Source organism: Chrysochloris asiatica, unplaced genomic scaffold (assembly GCF_000296735.1).
Source record: "Chrysochloris asiatica unplaced genomic scaffold, ChrAsi1.0 scaffold00102, whole genome shotgun sequence".
In the NCBI taxonomy this organism is placed as follows: domain Eukaryota; kingdom Metazoa; phylum Chordata; class Mammalia; order Afrosoricida; family Chrysochloridae; genus Chrysochloris; species Chrysochloris asiatica.
The window spans coordinates 233,716-256,064 of record NW_006408620.1 but is presented as its reverse complement, the minus strand read 5'-3'; the positions used below and the strand labels follow the sequence as shown (position 1 = coordinate 256,064).

Below are 22,349 nucleotides of genomic sequence, written 5' to 3'. Positions count from 1 at the left end.
AACAGAAGACAGGAAGTGAGGCCCTGGGCCTGGTGGGATGAGACAAGCAAGCACCCATCATGCATTACACCAGGATTCCCGAGGAGCTAGACTTCCGATGAGAGAGTAGACTAGGAAAACATCTATTTAGTAGTGCAGGGAAATAACAGGGAAGCCTGTCTATCCTGGAATGGGCTCTGAGTCTGAGGAAAAAAACCCCACAAAACACTTCCAAGATTTCACAAAGTTGACTTGGTTTTTATGAGGGTCTGAGGTTTGAATTTACTCTATGTGTGTCCAAGAACCCCCAAAGTGAGAAAATTTTGTTAAGAATGGCTGGGAATACGCTCTGTGAAGAGACATTAAACCCCCAGGAGTGCCACACATGAAACCCCTCTTAAAATGAACTTGAAATATGAAATTACAAAATACTTATGTAAACTCCCACCATTTTTACAGAGAATTTCAGATAAGGTAAACTATAATTTGATTTAAAGACAACTTCAGGGGGTACTTTCAGTTTAAGGTTTAAAGATTATCTCAGGGAAATCGTTTTGGGGGTTCACTCAGCTTCAGGGGCTCCAGAAAGTAGATTCCACGAGGATTTTTAACTTCTGCGTTCCCCATCTCCTTGTTCTGATGAGGAATCTTGAGGAGAATCTTCGATGACATTCAGTGAAGCGCACTACACCCAGTTCTGGACCCACACACGGGAGGCAGTTGTTCACTGTGGCCCTCAGCCACACACTCCATCTCCTCCCCCCATGCCTGACTCTCCTTCCTCTTGCTCCAGGCATGTCTAACCTAGTTTTTCTTCTAAATAAAACTTATACATTGAAGCTTTTAAAAAGATCTGATCAGAATTTTTTAAAATGTTTCTTTCCCCCTGAATATAAAATATTGTCAATTCTTAAGGAAACTCTTGTTGTATCAAGTGGGTCCCAGTTCCAACTGTATAAGGTTTCCAAGGACAAGTGGTGGGTTTGAAATGCTGACTTATGGTTAGCAGTCTGATGCTTACCCTACAGCGCCACCCTAGGACTACAGAATGCAAATCACTCTGTGGTGAAATGAGTTTATGTGGCCTTTTGATTTCGTTCTTGTGCAAGGGCCTGAGATTTCCCCGCAAATCTCTGAGGAGTACCTTTGCCCTAGTTTTCTACTCCAGAGGGTTTGCGACTTTTGTCCAGGTTAATGGACATTTCCTGGGAAAACTGCAAATAACTTTTTATCTGACCCTGGGCTGCAGCCGATCCTCTGACTGGTAGGCACCTTGCAGGGTCTGGTCAACATAACCCATGCCAACAAAGTGACTGGACTATACAATGAGGTCACGATAATCTACCAAGCAAATGAAGTGCTGGGGCCTACCAAGAGGGGATTGGTCAGTTTGTGGCCCCCTGCTGTGAAGGCCCAGGCCTTGAAATTGACAAGGAGTGTGTGTGTGTGTGTGTGTGTGTGTGAGAGAGAGAGAGAGAGAGAGAGAGAGAGAGAGAGAAAAGAAAGCAGAAAAGGAGAAGAGAAGAGAGAAGACAGCAGCAGTAGCAGGACCATGGGACCAGGGCTCCAACACTGAAGAAAGAGGCTGGCCTGGAGCGGCACAGTTGATGGTGAGGGGCGGCAGCGCCAAGAGGAGCCTGTCGTCAGGGGACTGAGAGGAAAGCACATGTCAGACAGAGGGAGCTGCTTGCTTGCCTGGCTGAGAGGGGCCGAGAGCTGTCCTGCACTATAGGAGTCAGGGGTGTGCTCTCCTTGGGGGAGCCTTCCAGAGTTTGCCTGCGTCCTGATCCTCATCCTGGACTTGTAGCTGGTTGATCTCAATTCCAGGTTGTACCCTGTCGCTTCAGTAAACCACCTAACTGTAAGTACAGACTGTGAGTTCTGTGTGGCCACTGCATCGAGTAATTGAACCCCAGATAAAAGAATGCCATGGGAAGGCCTCTGAGCTGGTGTCAGAGTGGACTGGGGGTACACCTGGCCCCCACTCACAGGGATCAGCCTTGTGCTATCCTAATTCCCACTATCCCTCTGGAAGTTAGAACTTCTAGAACTTTGTTGTTGTTAAGTGCCGTCGAGTCAATTCTGACTCATAGCGACCCTGGTGAGCTTGAACCACCGACCTTGCAGTTCAAACAACTTTGCAGTCTGACGCATTAGCCCACAGCGCCACATCAGGACTCCTCTAGAACTTTAGACACACTTAATATTAATCAAGATACTCTGTTAGGAATTATATAAAACGTATTAAATAATTTGCAACATTTGATCTGTCAACCAGCATTAGGAGGGAAGAAAAAGTTGGCACAAGTGCATTGTGGTTAAGGAATTCTTGTACCTTGCACTGTTCTACTTTATTTCCAGCTTCATCCATCTCCTCCTTTATGGTGTCTATTTTTGAGGGAAGTCCCTGAAAGTTGGTTCCTGAAGATTTGTGAGCTTGGTTCCACCTGCCAAACAAGGGGGCAGTCAGTCTCTGAGAACAAGCTGTATAAACACAAGGACTCATGTAGCCAAGAACCTGTGGAGAGACAGTCCATCCCCAAAACTGATTCCACCTGGGATGCGTACCAATCCCTATAAGCCGGCTTCTGTTACGATTTCCCTGTAAGAATGGAAGCTGGTATTAGCTTCTCATCCTGACAGGACATTCGGTCTGCTATGAGCAATAAGCCGCCATAACTAACCTGAAATAAACCCTATTCTTGCAAATCAACCCAGGAACTCACTTCCTTAGTGCGTAATCATGGGATTCTCACCATCAAACAGTCCTTTCCTGGCCTGTTTGGGCAGCAGAAACCAGTTTCTGCTCCCATGGACTCCTAATGACCCTCTGGACTACCATTCTACCATGTGATTGCTTTCAGCAGGTGAAAAGCCTTCGATTAAGTAGCAACTGAAAAATATTGAAGAACTCATATTCTAAAGATAATATCGGCAGCACATCTGAAAATAATGGGGTATGTTTATAATTCCTTTATATAGTTAGTAAAGTCAACACGGCTCATTTACATATTGCCCAGGGCTGCTTTCTGGCCACTGCAGCAGAGTAGAGTAGCTTCCACAGAGACCATTTGGGTTACAAAGTCTAAAAGCTTGCTATCTGCTATCTGGCCCTTTACAGATATGGCATCAGCTTCTGGGAGAGAGCGTGAGAACAGGCTTGGGCCATTGGTGTTTGTCTTTCCATTCCCAACTCCTCCACCCGCAAGCAGAAAGCCATCCCTGATACCACGAGACAGAGCTAAGGTTGGAGTCCAGCTGACATCAACTCACAAGGCAGCAATCCCTGGGTCTGGTTACTTAGTGCAACATGAGTTCTTCCCTTTGGAACACACCACTGTTTGACGCTGCAGGATAATTAAAACGGCTCTTGGGTCTATAACTCAGCAGTTCCCTCAATGAGCTGATTAAGATCACAGAGCTGTTTGTTCCTCCATGCCACTATTTCAAGAGTTATTTCTGCTTCTCGAACTGCCTGCCACTCTCCCCATCTCCCAGCCCTAACACACATGACACTTTTTTTTTTTTTTTCTGCCCGGTATTTTCCCATTTCACTCACACTAACTGGGTCATAGCCCCACTTCAGAGAACGAGGCCTAAAGTGGGGAGTCAGCAGATCACCTGGTCTCTCTCTGATCTGTGTTGGGAACAGTGAGTATGAGACACAAGAGTTGACTAGTTTTACTGTTTTACCTTACCTGGCTCTGACCGAATCCCAATCTAATACCAGTTTAGAGAGCTGCTTCCTCTGTTTCTGGATGTTGGGAATCTCCACCTAAAAACACATCAAATAGGATGACATTTGGGGTTTTAATCTGAATATTGTAAAATGAAATGTTTATTTACAATTTGTTTCTCTTCCCCAGAGTATTCTGCACCCTGATTCACTTGCTTCATTTACAAAACCATGTGTACGTTCTAGTGTACTGATGACTTAATGTAAACAGTAAGACCCAGTTCACCCTAGTCTTCGCTCTATGCCACACAGCCAAGTACCCACCTCGGCTATGCCACACAGAGGGTCCACAATCTCTTTCTCAACAAAGAATTCATACTGAGACAGCTCTAGAGCCAGCTGATTCTCAGCTTCTCCACACGTCTCCAGCATCTTCCTTTAAAAACAAGACATCCCGATGAGCAATTGTTCATTGAATCAAACACCTGGATCCCAATGCTGAACCACATGATAAGAAGACACAAAAGGATTACAGTAATAAAGCCTTAACAATAATTAAAACAGAGGTCCACAGAGCTGTGCTTTAAAATAAAGACTCTCTCAGGTATGTGTTATGTGGGGGATGGACGTAAACAGGGTCAGCCCTTAAGCAAGGATTAGGCTCTGAAGTTAGCTAAAAATCGTGTTTTCAAAATCACCAAGAGAATCTTTAACGTCAAGCCTGAAGTTCATTGCATGTTATTTTGTTCGGTAGTGATGTTCCTGTGTGGTGGGAAATGGTTAACATGCTCAGCTGCAAAATGAAAGGTTGGAAGTTCAAGTCTACCCAGAGATGCCTTGGAAAAGAGGGTTGGTGACCTACTTCTGAACAAAATTAGCCACCGACAACCCAATGGAGCACGGCTGTACTCTGACCCACGCGGGGTTGCCTACATCAGACTAGACTGGACAGCAACTGGTTTGGTTCTTTTGCTTTATGTCTGTGAGTCCAGGCTAGGCCAGGGTTCCTCCAGAGTTAAAGATGCTGGCCCTCTACTGTGCAGTTGGATGAGAGAGCTGCCCACAAAGACGTCATGTCCCTTTGCTTTCTGCCGACATGCAGTGGAGGCGGCACAAAACACACACGGAAATAAAGAAGCAGTGCCACCGTCTCTGTCCTTCACGCTCTCCCTTGCTTCTCATTCCACCCTCCCAACGCTCTACGAGGTTCCTGTGAAACAAGACATGGATACGGCATGGGGTTGTGAGCAAGAACTGGACTTCTGGTACCAGCCTGTCAGAGTTCCAACACTGGCTCTGCTGTCTACCAGCTGTGTTGTGGGTATTGGGTGCCGTCAAGTTGGTTTGACTCGTAACAACCCTGTATACGGGTTCTGAGGAGTGACTGGTGAGCCCGAACAACGGCAAACCTTGTGGTTCAAACCGACCTTGCGGTCCAGTGTTTATCCTGTGGCGCTGCACCAGCTGGGTGTGGCCCTGGACCATTTGTTTATTTCTGTGTTATCAATTTCCTCATCTGTGAAACTGGCTTTTCACGGACTGCTTTAAGGACCAGGTGAGGACCAAGTGAGGTCTGACATGGCAGGCACTCACAGCGGTGCCCCACATCCACATGGCAAGCACTCGTGTCAGGACTGTGATGATGGTGATGGTAACAGAGTGAGGGAGCTTACAGACACAAACATCCAGACCTGAGACGTGGGGAGTGCCAGCATGGAGCAGGAACCACCCTCCTCTGAGGGCCATTTTCTCTAATTTGGGAGCATGGATGAGACAAGGAAGGGTGAAACGTGGGAGAAAACCATTCTCTTTCAAAGAACAAAGAGAGGCTTACCGGTCATACAATATGGCAGATCCCAGAAATAGGCTGCCAGTCCAAAGGCCATGTCCAGCTGGGGAGTGAGCAGGGCCCATGTTAAAAGGACCGACAGATAGGACTGAAGGGTACTGGCCATGCTAAGGAAGCAGCTAGAGAGGAGGCTTGCCCATCCCTCTTATAATGCAAGGAGCTCTAGGATTAGACTTTTTGTTTTCATTAATCAAACAATACATGCCTATTGTAAAAAATAATAATCCAAATAATTCTAAAAGCCCATTTACCTAGAAAAAACCATCAGACATCCAAGTAACCACCCGTGAAAGAAATGACTCTTAAGGATTCAAAGGAACTGGCCAGGTTTATTAATCTGGATCAACACCTGAACAGAGAAGGGCTGACTTCTTATTCTTTAGGGGAGATAATATGGACCCAATCAACGATTTTCATTAACGACCCTTTCTGTGTTCCACCTGGGGCCCTGCACCTACTAAAGGAAGATTCTCCATCGACCCAGTAGCCTTGACCTTACGTTCCCACAGAGTATGGAGGAGGAGCCCCCGGGCAGAAGTGTCACGCCAGCCTGCTCACGCGCCCCCCCTCATCACACATGATGCTCCACGGACACCATGCAGCCCAGCTGACGGCACTTGGCTCTCGAAAAGCAGCCGGCTCTTACCCCAAAAGAGAGTCTTCAAGCTGAGTGGATGCTTCTTGCAGGTTCTGAGCGAGAGCTGTCAGAGGGAGTTTTTTCTGGAAGGCAGAAAATGGTTCTTTCATTATTGTTTGACGCTCAAGGATCTGCTTCAGAGCATCTCACTGACTTTTCCCTCTAGTCAAATTACAAGGAAGAAGACAGCCTCTCTCACAAGCACTTGAGTGACAACCCTTCTGGGGCCGAGTTTCCTTGTATATGTGAAACAGAGAAAAGAATAGTGCATGTATCTTAGGGTATATTCATAGTCAAGTACCTAGCATGTCAGGTACCTACTACTACTAATGCTAGCTGCTAGTATCATTGCTATCAATTAATCACATGACTATTGCGTCCCTAGCATGAAAATGATTATCATGAAAAACAAATGCAATAAACGGTTCGAATTTAAAAACTTTTGCTCAGACAATCATTCGTTTTTGTTTTTTTTACGTTATTGTAGGTTGGCTAAAACTTTACATCAGCAAACTTGTCTTCCACTCAACAAGTTCTATCTATTTAGTTTCATGCCATTGGTTGTAATCCCCTCACTGTAAACAGCACCCATCTGTGGAAAGAGACAGCGGACAAGCTCCGCATCATCAGCCAAAACAAGAGCAGGTGCAGACTGTGGAAGAGACCATCAATTGCTCATATGCAAGTTCAGGTGAAGCGCAACAAAATTCAAACAAGTACACGAAAGCCAAATTATTATCTTGAATATATCCCACCTGAATTTAGAGATCACCTGAAGAACAAATTTGATGTTTTAGACACTAATGATCAAAGACCAGAAGGGCTGTAGAATAATATCAAGAATATCACACAGGAAGAAAGCAAAATGTCATTAAGGAGACAAAAAAGAAGGAAATCGACGTCAGTCTTTTGATTCTGAAAGCTGCTTTCCAATGGAGAGATGCTAAAGCAATGGAAGACATAAGGAGGTACAACAGCTGAACGGAGGACAAAATCAATTATAATAAAATATGCAAAGACCTGGAGTTAGAAAAATCAAAGGGAAAGAACATACTTAGCATTTCTGACGCTTAAAGAACTGAAGAAAAAATTCAGGTCTCGGTTGCCATACTGAAGGATTCTCTGGGCAAAATACTGAATGAAGTGGAAAGCATCAAAAGAAGATGGAAGGAACACAGAGTCACTGTACCAAAAAGAAACAGCTCATGTAGAACAAATTCAAGAGGTGACATATGATCAAGAGCCAATGGTACTAAAGGAAGAAGTCCAAGGTGCACTGAAGGCATTGCAGAGAACAAAGCTCTAGGAATGGTTGGAATACCAATCGAAATCTTTCAACAAACTGAGACAGCAAACTCACCCATCTAAGCCAAGACATTTGGAAGGCAACTGTTTGTGGAAGAGATCCTTATCTGTGCCCATTCCAAAGAGAGGTAACCCTAAGGAATGAGGAAATCATCAGACAATATCACGTGCAAGTAAAATTTTGCAAAAGATAATTAAAAAACACTACAACAGTACATTGACAGGGAACTACCAGAGGTTCAAGCCAAATTAGGAAGAGGAAGTAGAACAAGGGATATCAGTGCTGATGTCAGATGGATCTTGGCTGAAAGCAGAAAGTACCAGAAAGATGTTTACTTGTGCTTTATTGACTACACAAAGGCTTTCGATTATGTGGACCATGACAAGCTACGGACAATATCGCAAAGTATCAGCATTCCAGAACACTTAATCATACTCATGAGGAACCTGTACACAGTTTTTTGAACAGAACAAGGGAACACTGAACGGTTTAAAATCAGAAAAGATGTGCACCAAGGCTGTGCTCTTTCACCATACTTATTGAATTCGTATGCTGAACAAATATTCAGAGCAGCTGAGTTATATGAAGATAAACGTGGCATCAGGTTTGGAGGAAGACTCATTAACAACCTGCGATACACAGGTGATACAACCTTACTTGCTGAAATTGAAGAGGACTTAAAATACTTACTGATGCAGATCAAAAAAGACCACAGTCTTCAGTATGGATTGCACCTCAATGTAAAGAACACAAAAATTCTTACAACTGAACCAATAAATAACATCCATATAAACAGAGGAGTCCTGGTGTGGCACTGTGGGTTAATGCGCCAGACTGCAAAGCCGTTTGAACTGCAAGGTCGGCGGTTCAAGCTCACCAGCTGCTCCTTGGAAAACCTATACAGGGTCACTATGGGTCGGAACCGACTCAACAGTACTTAACAACAACAACAACAACATATAAATGGAGAGAAGACTGAAGTTGTCAAAGACTTCATTTTGCTTGGATCAACCATCAACACACTCATGGAAGCAGCAGTCAAGAAATCAAATGGCGTATTGCATTAGGCAAATCTGCTGTACAAGACCTCTTTAAAGTGCTGAAGAGCAAAGATATCAGTTTGAGGACTAAGGTACACCTGACCCAAGCCATGGTATTTTCAATCTCCTCATACGCATGTGAAAGTTGGACAATGGATAAAGAAGTCTGTAGAAAAATTGATGCATTTGAGTTATGGTGTTGGAGAAGAATACTGAAAGCCCCATGGAATACGAAAAAAACAAATCAATTTGTGTTGGAAGAAATCAGCCAGATGTTCCTTAAAAGCCAGGCTGGCCAGACTTCATCTCTCCTACTTTGGACATAGTATCAAGAGGTAACCAGTCCCTGGAGTAGGACATCATGGTTGGTAAAGTGGAGGATGAGTGAAAAATAGGAAGACCCACAACAAGATAAAACGGGCACAGTAGCAGGAGCAATGGGCTCAAGTGTAACGACGACTGTGTACTTGGCACAATCCAGGGCAGTGGTGGGGCACTGTTTCGTTGCATTCTGCATAAGGTCGCAATGAGTCGGAACTGAATCGATGGCACCTAACAACAACACTAATAACCTAAAGGTTCGGATTGTACAGCCAAGGAAACTGAAGTCCAAGAAGGCTAAATGGCCTGGCCGGGCATCCCCGTGAAAGGGCAGTAGAGCCAAACCTCAGTCCCACATGACCCTGCCTCCCGGTCAGTGTCTTCTCATCGTTGGCAAATGCTTACCTCAGAATAGGAGTAGAAGAGGCCTAGAAAGTGACAACTGGGCTACCTGTACCACTTAATCTGCTACCAAAACATGCTTTTGATTCTGCAGCACCTGGTGTAATGATGTCTCCTTCCCAAGAGAAAGGGCACTTGAATCAGCGTCCCAGAGTACGTCAGTGTTCTGCACATTCTGTACCGCACCATCGACCTCCTTTACACATGTACCGGCTTCCAGTGTTAAAGAGTGTCTACAGAAGGTGGTACAGAAACTGCTAACACCAGTTGGCCTCTGGAGAGGGGAACAGAGTCTAGGAAACAGATGGGAATGATTTCATATTCTTTTGTACAGTCTGAATTTTGAAACATAAGAATGTATATAGCCTACTCAAAACAACATAATTATAAGTGACAATAAATATAACCCAAGTACCCTTCTCTCAAATAATTTTCAAAAAAAAAAGCAAAAACAGGCTCCATCTGTCTGCAAGGAGACTAAGCCCACTTCTACAATTCCAGAGCAGAATGATTATAAGAATTTAGGAATGTACTTGGTTTTTACTGGAAAGAAAGACATATATTTAGATAAACTGCCTTTCTAAAGAAATTTGATTATGAGATATTAAGCCCCAACTCTGGGATTCAAACTATGGAATAAAATTCAGAGAAGCCTATTTTGGCAAATATTCAAGCTCCCAGTTTTAATAGCGTGTGTTCTCCATGCCCTGGTCCCCCAAACCACACGGATTCTGCTTCCGGGTGTAAAGAAAGAAAGAAATCCCACTGGACACGTGAGCTCTTCACCATCAAACTCTTCTACAGAGATTTGCAGGCTTCTGAGGCTGAATCGCTTTCCTACCACCAAGATTAACTTAAAAGCTCCAACTCTTCATTTGTAAAATGCACACAGTAGACAGCCACATAGAAAGAAGCAATTCCAGATCTACTGGGACCAGGCTTGGGCTGGAAGGCCACTGCTCCAGCTCTATGCCCTGCGAGTCTTGGATCTTCACACACGTGGGATCTTCCAGCGGGAAAATGTGGGCTGCTCCTTCTCCATATGGGGGCTCTTGTGGGAATACTTCATTCTTCTCCCATCACCTTCACATTGTTTCCTCGAATGTGCAAGTACATACACAATGGGAGTCATGGTGTGGTGCTGTGGGTTAATGTGCTGGACTGCAAAGTTGGTGTGACCTGCAGGGTCAGCAGCTTTTTGGAAACCCCGTACAGGGTCACTATGAGTCAGAACCGACTCAACAGCACTTAACAACAACAACAACAAATACACCTCCTCAGAAGCCTTAGTCTCTGGTCCAGAAATGAGGACCAGGTGCCTTCATCTCTTCTGCCCCTTTTACTTGGGATAGACCAATCCTGGCACTAAGTTCCTCGTTTTCAGGTTAGAATTGCTTCTTCAGAGAAGCCTCACCTGAGTAGCCCCCTCGTCTTGTGGTTCCCACTCTTGGTCCTTCCAAATGCCCCTTCCATAATACAGATGACATTCTGTTTATCATGGTGATTCATAATTATCCATATGTTTGAATATCTCACCCACCAGGCCGCAAATACCTGTAAGATGGAGACTGCAATGCAGTCACCAGGAATCTCCAGCACTGTCCACAGTAGGTGTTTAACAAATATTTGTTGGTTTCTAGTTAATACATGTGACTATTGGGCTGTGTCTCAGAGCATCACAGACCAAAGAACAAGACAGGACTGTGAGCACGCCAATCACACATATGTGGGAATGGTAGATACTGTGTAAGGGTCCTGGGTAGCACAAATGGTTTGTGCTCAATTAACCTCAAGGTTGGTGATCTGAACCTACCCAGCAGCGCTTCTGAAAGGAAAGGCTGGGCTCTGCTCCCATCAAGATTGCTGCTGTTGTTACTCCTGCCAAAGAGGCTTTCACTCACACTGACCCTGTATGGGGTTTCTATGGAGCAGCTGGTGAGCTTGAACTGCTGACCTTGTGGTCTTAGTGCTTTCTCCCACAGCGCCACCCCAGGAAACCCTATGAAGCAGCTCTCGGTAACACATGGGTTTGGTTTGGTTTGGTTTTGGTTTTAGGTCCTATGTGGGGGCGTGCAGTGTGAATGAGAGGAAACAGGAAACAAAGAGGCTGACAAGGAAAATGGGATCAGAGGATAAAGGATTGGGGTCTTGCTAAAAAGCTTGGGTGTTGTCCCAGGCAAGGAGAGTCTGACTGACTGACTGACTGACTGACTGACTGATGCCCAATTGACATTCTGAGGCAGTTCCTTGCCAGCGCTGCAGAATACTGGTTCCTACTTTGCAAACGATCATGGTGTTCTCCAGTCATTATGGTAACCAAAAATGTCCCTACCCATTTCCAAATATCCCAAGGGGTATAATTCTGGTCCGTGGTGACAGCCACTACTAAGTAAGAGTTTTTTCTAAAGGCCAGAATGTGACAGAATCAATTTATACTTCACGAGACCGACTCTAGTGACCCGAGTGAAGATAAGCTGGAAGGGAGGGAAATGAGGCAGGAGATGTCACTCAGCAGGTGACTACGGAGACCAGGTGAGAAGTCATCTGCTCTTTGCACTAACTGAGGTGGTCAGGGAGGAGTGGAGGGGAGGAATTAAAGAACACAAAGAGAGAACCGCAGGAGCTGCTGAGCAGGCAGCTGAGAGGATGAAGGCTCAAATGAAAGTGAATATAAAATGACCCCCCAGTTTCTAGCTTGCATAACAGGGTGGATGGAACGCAAGAGAGGAGGCAGAAGGAAGAACTGGTTATACATGCTAAAACAGACATCTAAGAGAGGAAGTTCTGTGCCTGCCTGAAAACGGTTTAGAAGTGCCTGGTATATACACGTCAGTAAGAAGTCAGGAGACAGAGAAGGTGGCCCGGGGAACAGAACCGCGAAGACAGGGAGGAAAAGGGAAGCACCTTAGCAAACAACAGTAAAAGGGGAGGCAGAGAACGAGAGGCACAGTGGGTCTGTTTCTGACAGATGGAACGGGGCTGCAGGCATTCCTGGAATGTGAGGTGTATGCAAACCTCCACGACTTTACTACACACAACTGTGGAATTCTAAGTATTGTGTAAGAGAGAACTAACTCTGTTTACAAGATGCCCTAGAAATGTCCATAGGATATATAAAAGGAGGAAGATATCGATCACCTATATACCAGTACTTCCTTCTGACACATCTGCTGACAAAACAACACAGCGCATCCCAGCTTCCCTGGGTGCCACTGAAACCAACACTTTACTGTTATATGGGAGGCTTTTGAGGATCAGCATACCCTCACGAGCAAGGGACCTGGAAAACCAAGCCTAGAGCTGCTTGATGAAAGAAAGCTGGACACTGTGAGTGAACACCCTGGGGTAGACATTCAGTGGTCTGACCACTAATAGTCCATCCTGGGCCTCGCCATAACAGTGGTCTGATTTTCCTTAAGGATAGCCCCTGGGCCCATAAAGCCTGGGAGTTGGAGGTGGGACCGCAGCCCATCCTGTAGGTGTGGGTCTGATTAGCTTAAGTCAGTCATTACATTTCATCTCCGCCTACGTCACCTCCCACTGCAGTAACTAGGGTGGAATGGAAATGTTCAGACATCAGGAATGTGGCTCAGTTCAGGCCAAGGCAACGAAAAGAGATTTCTATCTTCCAGGGGAGTGGATGAGGCTCTCTCTACATTAAGAAAACTCCTGGGAGGAGAGATGCTCTCTACTCCTGCTGGGAATGTACATGGACACTAGGAGCCCTTGGAAGCTCCTGTAGCTAATTTATAACCTGGCGGGTGCCCAGCTTGGGCAGAGCAGACACTGAAAAAGGCAGAGGCGAGAAGGGAAGAAACTGGGTTCCCAGTTACATCACTAAATGGTACACTGAAGCCTACCATCCAACCTCAGGACTTTTTAGTTCCAAGCTAATAAATGACTTCCATTTAACACAAGTGAGTTCAAGGTAGGCTTTCAGCTTTTTATCATCAAAGGATTCCTAACTGACTTGTCCATTCTCTTATCAATGACAAATGCCTTATGAAGCCTTTAGAAGCACCTGGAGAAAATTCCAAGGGAGCAGGGCTTCGTGCCCAGCGATGTTTTAAGCGTAAAGGAACGTTGCAGTCAGGCAAGTGTCGGGAGCACAATGGCGATCTGAAGGCTCCATGTGCGGTGAAACCTGCTGACGCTGACTGGAAGAAACAAGCCCATCAAAGGGCTGAAACAGACACAGGAGTGCGGCTGCGTGCCGGCTCTGGTACTCACATGTCTCCTCTCGGTGTCGGTGCCATGCTGGCCTTGGAAGCAGCTGATGAGGCGCTTGTGGGAATGGTGGCACATCGACCTCACCGTGTCCAGGCGCCGTTCGATCTGACAAGGGGAGAGACACGGGAGCCATTTGCAAAGTCTCTTTCTTACACCAGGATTTCTCACTTGGGACACTTTGGGGCTGGAGAATTCTCAGTTGTGGGGGCTTTTCTGAGCATTGTAGGACATTCAGTAGCACCCTTGGCATCTACCTACTGTTGTTAAGTGCTGTCCAGACGGCTCTGACTCACAGTGACCCTGTATAAGGTTTCTGAGGAGCGGGCAGGTGGGTTTAGCAGTCCAGTACTTATCCTAGAGCACCACACCAAGACTCTATTAGATACCCACAGTAACCCCCTTACCCCCATAGACTCCACGGCACATAACAACAACTCCCACAGAAGGCCAGCCAAGAATGTCTCCAGACACTGCCAAATATCCCCTGGAAGGCACAATCACCTGTGGTTACAACCACGGATCTATCTCCCTTACACTGAGATTTTTAGAGCTCTTCAAAGTTGACTCCACCTACGGGGAGCAGGACCGTTCTAACTGAGTCTTGCTCTCAGACTGAGTGGTGGCTGTCAATTTACTTGCTATAGCACCATCAACATGCAGAACTACAGATGAACAGTGCTGGCCCATGAGAAGAGCGAGGTGGTGCAGCAGGACTGCGAACCCAACTGCTCTGAGGGAGAAAGACGAGACTTCCTGCTCCCGTGAAAATGGGAGTCTCAGGAACCCTGTGCAGGGTGGCTGGCTCTGAGTGGGAAGCGACTCGATGGCACTTCACCAGGTCCACAAAGCAGAATGCCAGCCATCAGTAAGCAGCACTGACTGTAGGGACCCACGCATCAAGATTCGGTTCCCAAAATATTATGCTGGAACAAGGCTGTTTATGGCCAAGAAAGCTGTTTTTTACAGGAAGGAATGCCAAAAATGTGTATTCTGATGACTCATTAAGAATGAGAGCGGGCCCCTGGGACGCTTTCTCTTTTAAAGAAAAATCAACAAACTCAAAGCAGAATCGATTTTTGACCTCCAAACACTGCCATGGCTTTCTGCTCTTTCTCAAGGGTCTTCACCACCCCAACAGCGTCTCCTCAGATCCAAGCCCCAACCACCAGGGGGGCTTGGTGTAGCAAACTAGTGTCCACTCTTCAAAGCTTAAAATCACAAACTTTAAAACAGGAAAAAACTAATATGAGAGGACTTTAAAAAAATACATGGAAAAATTCTAGTATCTTTTAATTCTGTATTTCCATGAACTTTCATTTGCTCCAAGAACAGGAGAAAAAAGTTCTCAAATTTCATTTCGATTCCAATCTCTATTACAATGGATCTCCACAAAGACAGGGGCTTTGGTCTGTTCTGTTCACTGATTTCTCCAGATTATTAGAAAGAAGATTCAAAACAAACCCTCCACCATTTAAGCTCAAGCTCAGTGTTTTGAAATTATTCCTTTTTGGGTTTTTGTTTGTTTGGAACAGTGTCTGCCACTGTTCAAGACAAGAATGTATCAAGTACCTGTGCAAGGCACTAGGAAAACAATGGTAACTAAATTGGGGTTCCTGCTCTCCAGGGGTTCACAGCCTCCTGTGGAAAATTCTATGCAATCAAAATAAAAGCCATTCTCTTGCAACTGCTCTAACAGAGAGATCTAAGGAAAGAGCCAGACGAACACTGAGCAAATCAAGGGAAATTTTATACCAGAACTGAAATAATCACAGGTGATAACAATAATGACAAATCACTAACAACTGTCACCTGGCGAGGTGCAGCCTTCCTACCCAATGTGTCACATGCCTAATCATCATAATATTCAGATGGGCTGGACAGGATCACCTTCATGGTAAAGGAGTGGAAACTGAGACCTCAGGAGGTTAAATCAATTCCCAAGGCCACAAAGCTGTGAAGGGGATAACACCGATGACCTAGCCTCACTCAGTTACAGTCTGACTGGACCAAACAGTCTTCTTGAAAGTCTGCATTTAATTTGAAATATATTATTAAAAAAAAACAAGAAGTGCTACTAATAATGATTCTTTTAATAATATAAAACCAAACCAAAACAAAAAAACTTCTATTCTGTAATAAAACCTTTTGTTCCTTTAAAAAAAAAAAAAAGGCTGTTTTTCACCTGCAGAAGGCTGTCGAAATTCAGCTGTTTTAGCTTCTTCTCTCCATAGGAAGGGACAGTAAGTCACTGGGAGCAGATCTTTGTTTTTCAGGGACTCACCAGAGAAGACGTGCTCCACGTCAGGCAGATGACAGGCAAGGAGACAGGTGGGGTGTGCAATAGAAACTTTTGTGCCAGACGAGTGTTTGCCCTTCCCTAAGTTTGGTGGAGTCTTGGGGTGACGCTGTGGGTAAATGCACTGGACTGCAAAATCGGTTTTAACTTCAATGTCTGTGGTTCAAGTTCACCAGTCACTCCTATATAGGGTCGCTATGGGTGGGAACGGACTAGACGGCACAGTAGCAGCAAGTGTTCTGGTAAATGCGAAGGTGAAGGGGAGGATCATTTGCCCAAAGGATCCAAGGCCTTCTGGGAGAAACCTCCCAAAGCCCCCAAGTCAAGAAACCTAGTGAGACAGAGATGGACTGGAGAGGCAGAGAAGCAGAGTGGCCAAGGTCCTCTGGCATGAGATGTCGGTAAGGAGAGGGAAAAAGCCTGGCTGATGATTAGTGGTCACCCCTGGGCCTCAGGAGAGTTCTAACAGATCTGGTCATAGTCACTGGGAGCAGGAGCCCCTCAGAACTGACCTGGGCCCAGAGGCACGCCGTGGAGGAACAGCAGCATGAGAGGTGAGCCTGTGTGTGTGTGGGGGGGGGGGCTGGGAACCCTGAGGACATTATCACAGCAGCAGCCTACCCAGAGTCCCTCAGCCTACCCAGGACACTCACCAAGCCACAGTGCCAGTGGACAGGTCAGGCTGCCCGGGCCCCGCTGCCCCCACTCCATCACCTGGCACTTAAAAGCCAGCACTGCCTGACTTGCACTTCTCAGCAGACACCTAAGTCTCAGATTCCCGTTTCCAAATCATCCGACAACTCAACTGCTTTTCTTTGCTACTTTAACGCCATGCTAGTCAATTTTCTTCTGTTTTAGGGAAAAGGGGAAAAAAATATAACCCCACAACAAGCTCCAACTCTCATCTTTGGGTTTTGTTTTTCTTCATGTGTTTAAATAGAGTATTAGCAAAAAATTCTGTTTTGTTACCTGTAACAGGTCTTCACTGAGGACTTCTGTTTTCTCAGCTCTGGGGGAAAATTAATAGCGCAGTGTTAGAAATCCAAAAATGAAAAGCAACTCATGAAATAATTACTATCTTGAAGTTTAAATCAAAAAAGGCTGAAATAAACAGTAACAAGGGTGAAAATGCCATTAATTTTTACATCACAAGGGATTCAAGTAAAAGCAAGGGGTGAAGTTCACAGAGAAGAGCAATTCTAACATAGAGCAAGTCCTGGGTCACACTGTGAGCACCGGCAGAGTCACAGGAGGAAAGATGGCTGGTGAGCTGCGGATTTAAACAGACTCCCAGGTCAGAGATTCTAGTCTGCTCCCCCAGGGCCAGAGTGAAATCTGGACATTTTAACAAGCCCCCTCCCCGCTCCACTCAGAGTCCCACTGCAGAAGGCTCCACGGGCTGCATCGAGACAGGACTGTTCCAGAGACGCTCAGGCACCTCTCCTTAAACTTCTCACTGCCGAGTTTCACAGCCTTAATGAAGCAGGTTTGCAGCAAGCCCTGATGCAAACAGTAAGCACTGATGCAAGTTGAGACCACCACACCTAACACTAATAATAAGCTAAGAGCCCTGGGTGATGCGTATGGGTAACAAGCTCCGTTGCTAATCAAAAGGTTAGTGGTTCAAGTCTACTCATGAGCACCCTGAAAGAAAGACCTGGAAATCTACTTCCAAAGAATTGGCCTTTGACAATTCTAAGGAGCACAGTTCTACTCCAACACACAGCTGGGGTGGGTCACCAGGGATCAGAAGAGACTCAACAGCAAACTGATTTTATTCCTACCTCAAAAGTCTTCCCACCTTCCCACCTTTATTTTAAAAAGAAAAGGTATTTTCACAACTTTTCCCTTTCTAGACTTTAAAACTATCAGTAACAACCTTTCGGGTCTTTCCGGAAAACTATGGTGGCTGCCAGGAGTCGGCAAGAGAGTGTTCTGAGGGGCTTGTGCCTAGTTGCCAGATATTGACTGAGAACTTTTTAAGAAGACTTCTCTCTGGTAGCTCAACAAGGCTGTATCGCTGCCATACAGAATGCCCAGAATCACTGCAATTAAAGTGCCACTTTGGCCTTCTGGTTCAAACACTGATTCGAGATGAGTCTTTTAACTTCCCTACTAAATCTCCCATTGAAATGAATGAATGATTAAAGAAAAAAAAGAGTTTTGTTTCTGCCCTGAACAAGGGGGAGGAGGGAGCATCAACTGACCACAAATTTGAACCCTTTGTAGAAGACATAGTGGAGTCCTAGAAAGGAGCTCTGGTAGCGTAGTGGTTACGAATCGGGCTGCGAACCTTAAGGTCAGCGGTTCGAAACTACCAGCTGCTCCGCGGGAGAAAGATGAGGCTTTCTACTCCCGTAAAGATTTACACCCTCGGAAACCCTGTACAGGGTCGCTATGGGTCGGAACCGACTCGACGGCACTTAACAACAACAACAAGTGTGGTGCTGTAGGATCAGCCCTGGACTCCTAACCACAAGGTCGGTGGTTTAAACCCACCAGCCGCTCCTTGCAAACCCTATAGAGGATCCTATGAGTCGGAACCAACTCCAGGGCACTTAACAACCGCAGTGCAGAAGAGGGCTGCACATGTTCTTGCAATGAATCAATCAATGCAAGAGAAGGTAAAGTCTGTTTGGCCAGAAAGTAGATGGGATTCCCCCCTCCACATCACAGCGCCATGCGAGCTGTGGGTCATGCCTCTAGCCTACACGCAGGGCGATGCCATGCTAAGTGAAGCCAGAAGATGCCTGGGTGTGGCTTGTTCACTGCTTTCTGCAGGAAACTGGAACTCTGACCAGGCTCAATACCTTCCAGGTCGAGACGAGACTAGGCCAAAGATGCCTGCTCCCAGAGGAGCAAGACACAGGCCAAACTATGTCCTCCCAGGCCTTGGTGAAGCACCGAGTATGGGTAGACATGCCAGTTAGGGAAAGGGAGCAGGGCCCCAGCTAGCTGACTGTGAGATCAAGCCAGTAACCAGGCTCCGATGGAAACCCTGGAGTCAGCTCAGCAGAAGCCTACCTGGACCGAGGCAGTCAGAGCCCAACCATTCCGGCCTTCCATGCCTCTCACCACCAGCTACGCCCGTCCTTTCCCAAAATACCACTAAAACATGTGAATGGGCAGACCCTATTAATACTGAAACCTCGAGAGATTCCGACTTCCCTCTGTAAGGGGAAGTATACCAAGAAAAGTCCCAAGGCCTATTAAAGTATCAGAATGTCAAGAGAGTCTGCCTGAGAGCCAGAATATACCCTCTTAGGAAACAAAATTGGGTGCATCTTTCCCCAAGTCCTTGTTGGGTGACACTGCACTGGGTAACCGGGAAGCCAAAATCAAACACAACACAATACAAGCACCAAAAGACCATCAGGGCGCTCGTCCACTGGAGCACTAGTTGTCAAAAATTTACCAGCACAGCTCGGTGACAGCCACAGAGAAAATAAAGCAAATGAAAACGTAAAGTAAGGATTAACTTCAGGAAAAACGGAACCAACGGCAAAAAGATAAACACAGAGTACTGTTATGCTCAGTGCAAATGATGGACTGGTCATAATGGTACAGGTGGAGTCCTGGGGTGGCGCTGTAGGGTTAAAATCCACCAGCCACTCCTCGAAAACCCCTCAACAGGGTCCCTGCGGGTCAGAACCAACTCAGTGGCAGTTACCAACAATAGTAGTTAAGTATCAAATAGTAACATAACCAAAAATGATAATATAGCTCTACTAGGAAAATGGGGGCGCAAAAGAAGAGGGAGAGGTTATGAAAATCCTCATCCCTTGCCTATTGTAATAGGAAATCAAATGACAGTAGTTCAAGTTTACCCATATTATTTATAAATACGGAGCTGAGTAAGTGTCAGAATTAACAGTTAAAATTTGAAGGGAGTTACCATTGGAGTGGAAGAACCTTAAGAAACAGGGGCATTTGGTGGTATACGTTTGTCTTTACGGTGACTTGACATTTTAAACTACATATATACATAACTTCAAATTGTTCAAGGATTATGCTGGGTACATATATTTAAGCAACATGCTTGTCATGTTGTTGTTGTTATGTGCTGTGGAGTTGGTTCCGATTCACAGCAACCCTGTACAGGGTTTCCAAGGCTGTAAATCTTTATGGGAGCAGAATGCCTCATCTTTTTCCCGCGGAACAGCTGGTAGTTTTGAACCGCTGACCCTGAGGATCGCAGCCCGATTCATAACCACTACGCTAAAGTTAAAGCAATCAGTTCAGCTGCCAGTTTGTACAAAAGTACAAATGCCACATAAAAATGCAAAGAAAATACATTTATTTTTCTTTTTAATTAACAAGTCCATTTGATTTAATTTCAGAAGTTGTTAAGTGCCGTTGACTTGATTCCGACTCACAGCGATCCTAAATAGGGTTTTAGAAGAGCAGCTGGTGAGTTTGAACCGCCAATTTTGCGGTTTAAACCGACTTCGCGGTCCAGCTTATTAGCCCACAGCACCATACCAGGACTCCTACGTCACCTAAAAAAGTACATGGAGGCTGAAAAGTACATTGAACATATATAAAAATATAACCAGCCTAAAATTAAGTTTATTCTATGTTTCCTACCTTTATGGATACCTGTATATATTGTTGTTAAGTGCCATTGAGTCAGTTCTGACTTACAGCAACCCTGTATGTGGTTTCCATATAGCAGCTGGTGAGCTTGAACCGCTGACCTTGTGGTTCAAACCAACCTTGCAGTCCATATGTTGTTGTTAAGTGCTGTTGAGTCAGTTCTGACCTATAGTGACCCTGTATAGGGTCTCCAAGGATCAGCTGGTGAGCTTGAACTGCCAACCCTGTGGTTCAAACCAATTTTGCAGTCAGGCGCATTAACTCGCAGTGCTACACCAGGGCTGCGGCCTTATGGATACCTTGTACAGCCACTGACAAATTAATTTTTAGAAATTTTTTTCTTCTTAACCAGATTTTAGGGTTCATTGAAATTATTTTAAAAGTAACTAATCGGGGCAAGATGACATCCAGTTGGCAAATCGTGGTTGTGGAGTATAATGCAAAATTCACAGAGAGGAGGACTTCCGGCGCTTCCCTGAACAGGCAGCTCAGGTAGGGCAGTATCGGGGAAAAGAGGCGGAATAGCACATAGGAAACCTCTGTCTAGCAGACAGACAGCCTTTGAACAAACATAAGACCTTATATTTCAACATTCTGAACTCATTTTTTAAAAAGATCAAATTGCTGAGGAATTACAGGCATCTTGAGCTTTTGCCTGCCTGCACGCAGCTCCCGCTTCTGAGCAGGTGAGTGCCTCTGCCCCCTGCAGACCTTGGAATGCAGGGCGAGAGCAATCCCACTTAGAAGGCTGCATTTCCAGAGAAAAGGAAGCATAAACTAACAAAGCCGAACAAATAGAGAGGGATATCGGCACGGATATCAGGAAATTCGGGGTACCCACAGTACAGAGAGACTGAGAGAGGCATTTTCTACGTCATCAAATACGGACACTACCTCCCTGAAGCCACTACCCCCAGCCCTCTACTGCCCCGGCCTAGACCAGCCCTCTGCCAAGCCACCGAGGCTCAGGAACATCCAAGGCACAGTCCCGCCCACTGAGGCCAAGGCCCTCCCAAGGCCAAGACACTCCCACTGAGGCTAAGGCCTGCCCTGAGGCCCAACCCGCCCACAGACTGGTCATGAAGGCCCAAATCGCCTACCCGCCTCGCGGCCCAGGCAGTCCACAGGCCGGTCACTGCTGAGGTCCAAGGCCCCCAAGGCCCAACCAGCCGCATAGCCAGGCCTCTGAGGCCCAACCCGCCGCGAAGCCCAATCGCCAAGGCCCAGTGCCCCTGAGACCCAACCCACCCTCAGTCCGGTCCCCGAGGCACAGGCCCCCCGAGGCCCAATCTGCCCAAACCGCCCGCTGAGGCCCAAGCTGCCCGCTGCCCACTGCCCAGCTGCTGATACCCAGGCCCCCTGAGGCCTAAACCACCCGCCCGAGGTCCAAACCACCTGCCTGAGGTCCAAACCACCCACCCGAGGTCCAAACCACCCGCCCGAGTCCCAAACGGCCCGCCGCCGGGGACCAGGCTCAACTGAGGCCCAAAAAAGTTACTCTGAGTTAAGCAATAAGGAGAGTGAAAAGGGAAGACCACATCTTCCTGGAGGTAATCAGAAAACATAAAAAATTACCAAAACACATAATTATTAGGGCCACAGTTAAACATTAAACACGTCCAAGAAGCAAAAGCAGATGACCATATCAGCACATGTCCAGAAAAAAGATTAAATATCTGAGACGAATGAACCAGAAGTAGACCTTCTCTCCATGCTGGAAGGAGGGCGAGCCTTGGAGATACCTGAGAAAGAATTCAGAAAAAATGATTATAAAATGTCTCAAAACACTTTACAATGGAGCTGAGAAAAATAAGGAAGAAGTCAGAAAAGCACTACAGGAACAATCAAACAAGGTAGATACAGCATTGGTAACAATCTAAATCCTACAGAAAGAGGTCCAAACAATCAACAACAAAATGGTAGAAATAGAAAACTCCCTGAAAGGGCAGAGGAATAGAATAGATGAGATGGAAGGAAGAATCAGTGAGCTGGAAGACAAGTCTCTCAATACCACTAA

General features: G+C 45.9%; 1 protein-coding gene across 2 annotated transcripts in view; it reads right to left on the bottom strand.

Moving 5' to 3' along the window:
• ARHGAP17 (Rho GTPase activating protein 17) overlaps nt 1-22,349 on the bottom strand; it is a 120,201-nt gene that overhangs the window by 37,511 nt on the left and 60,341 nt on the right. For both annotated transcript variants that reach the window (XM_006867184.1, XM_006867185.1), the window contains exons 2-7: nt 16,706-16,745; nt 13,441-13,545; nt 6,151-6,224; nt 3,980-4,091; nt 3,678-3,754; nt 2,315-2,426 (exon numbers count right to left, since the gene is read on the bottom strand). In XM_006867184.1, coding sequence (XP_006867246.1) covers nt 2,315-2,426; nt 3,678-3,754; nt 3,980-4,091; nt 6,151-6,224; nt 13,441-13,545; nt 16,706-16,745 — 520 coding nt within the window. The remainder of the gene's footprint in view (nt 1-2,314; nt 2,427-3,677; nt 3,755-3,979; nt 4,092-6,150; nt 6,225-13,440; nt 13,546-16,705; nt 16,746-22,349) is intronic.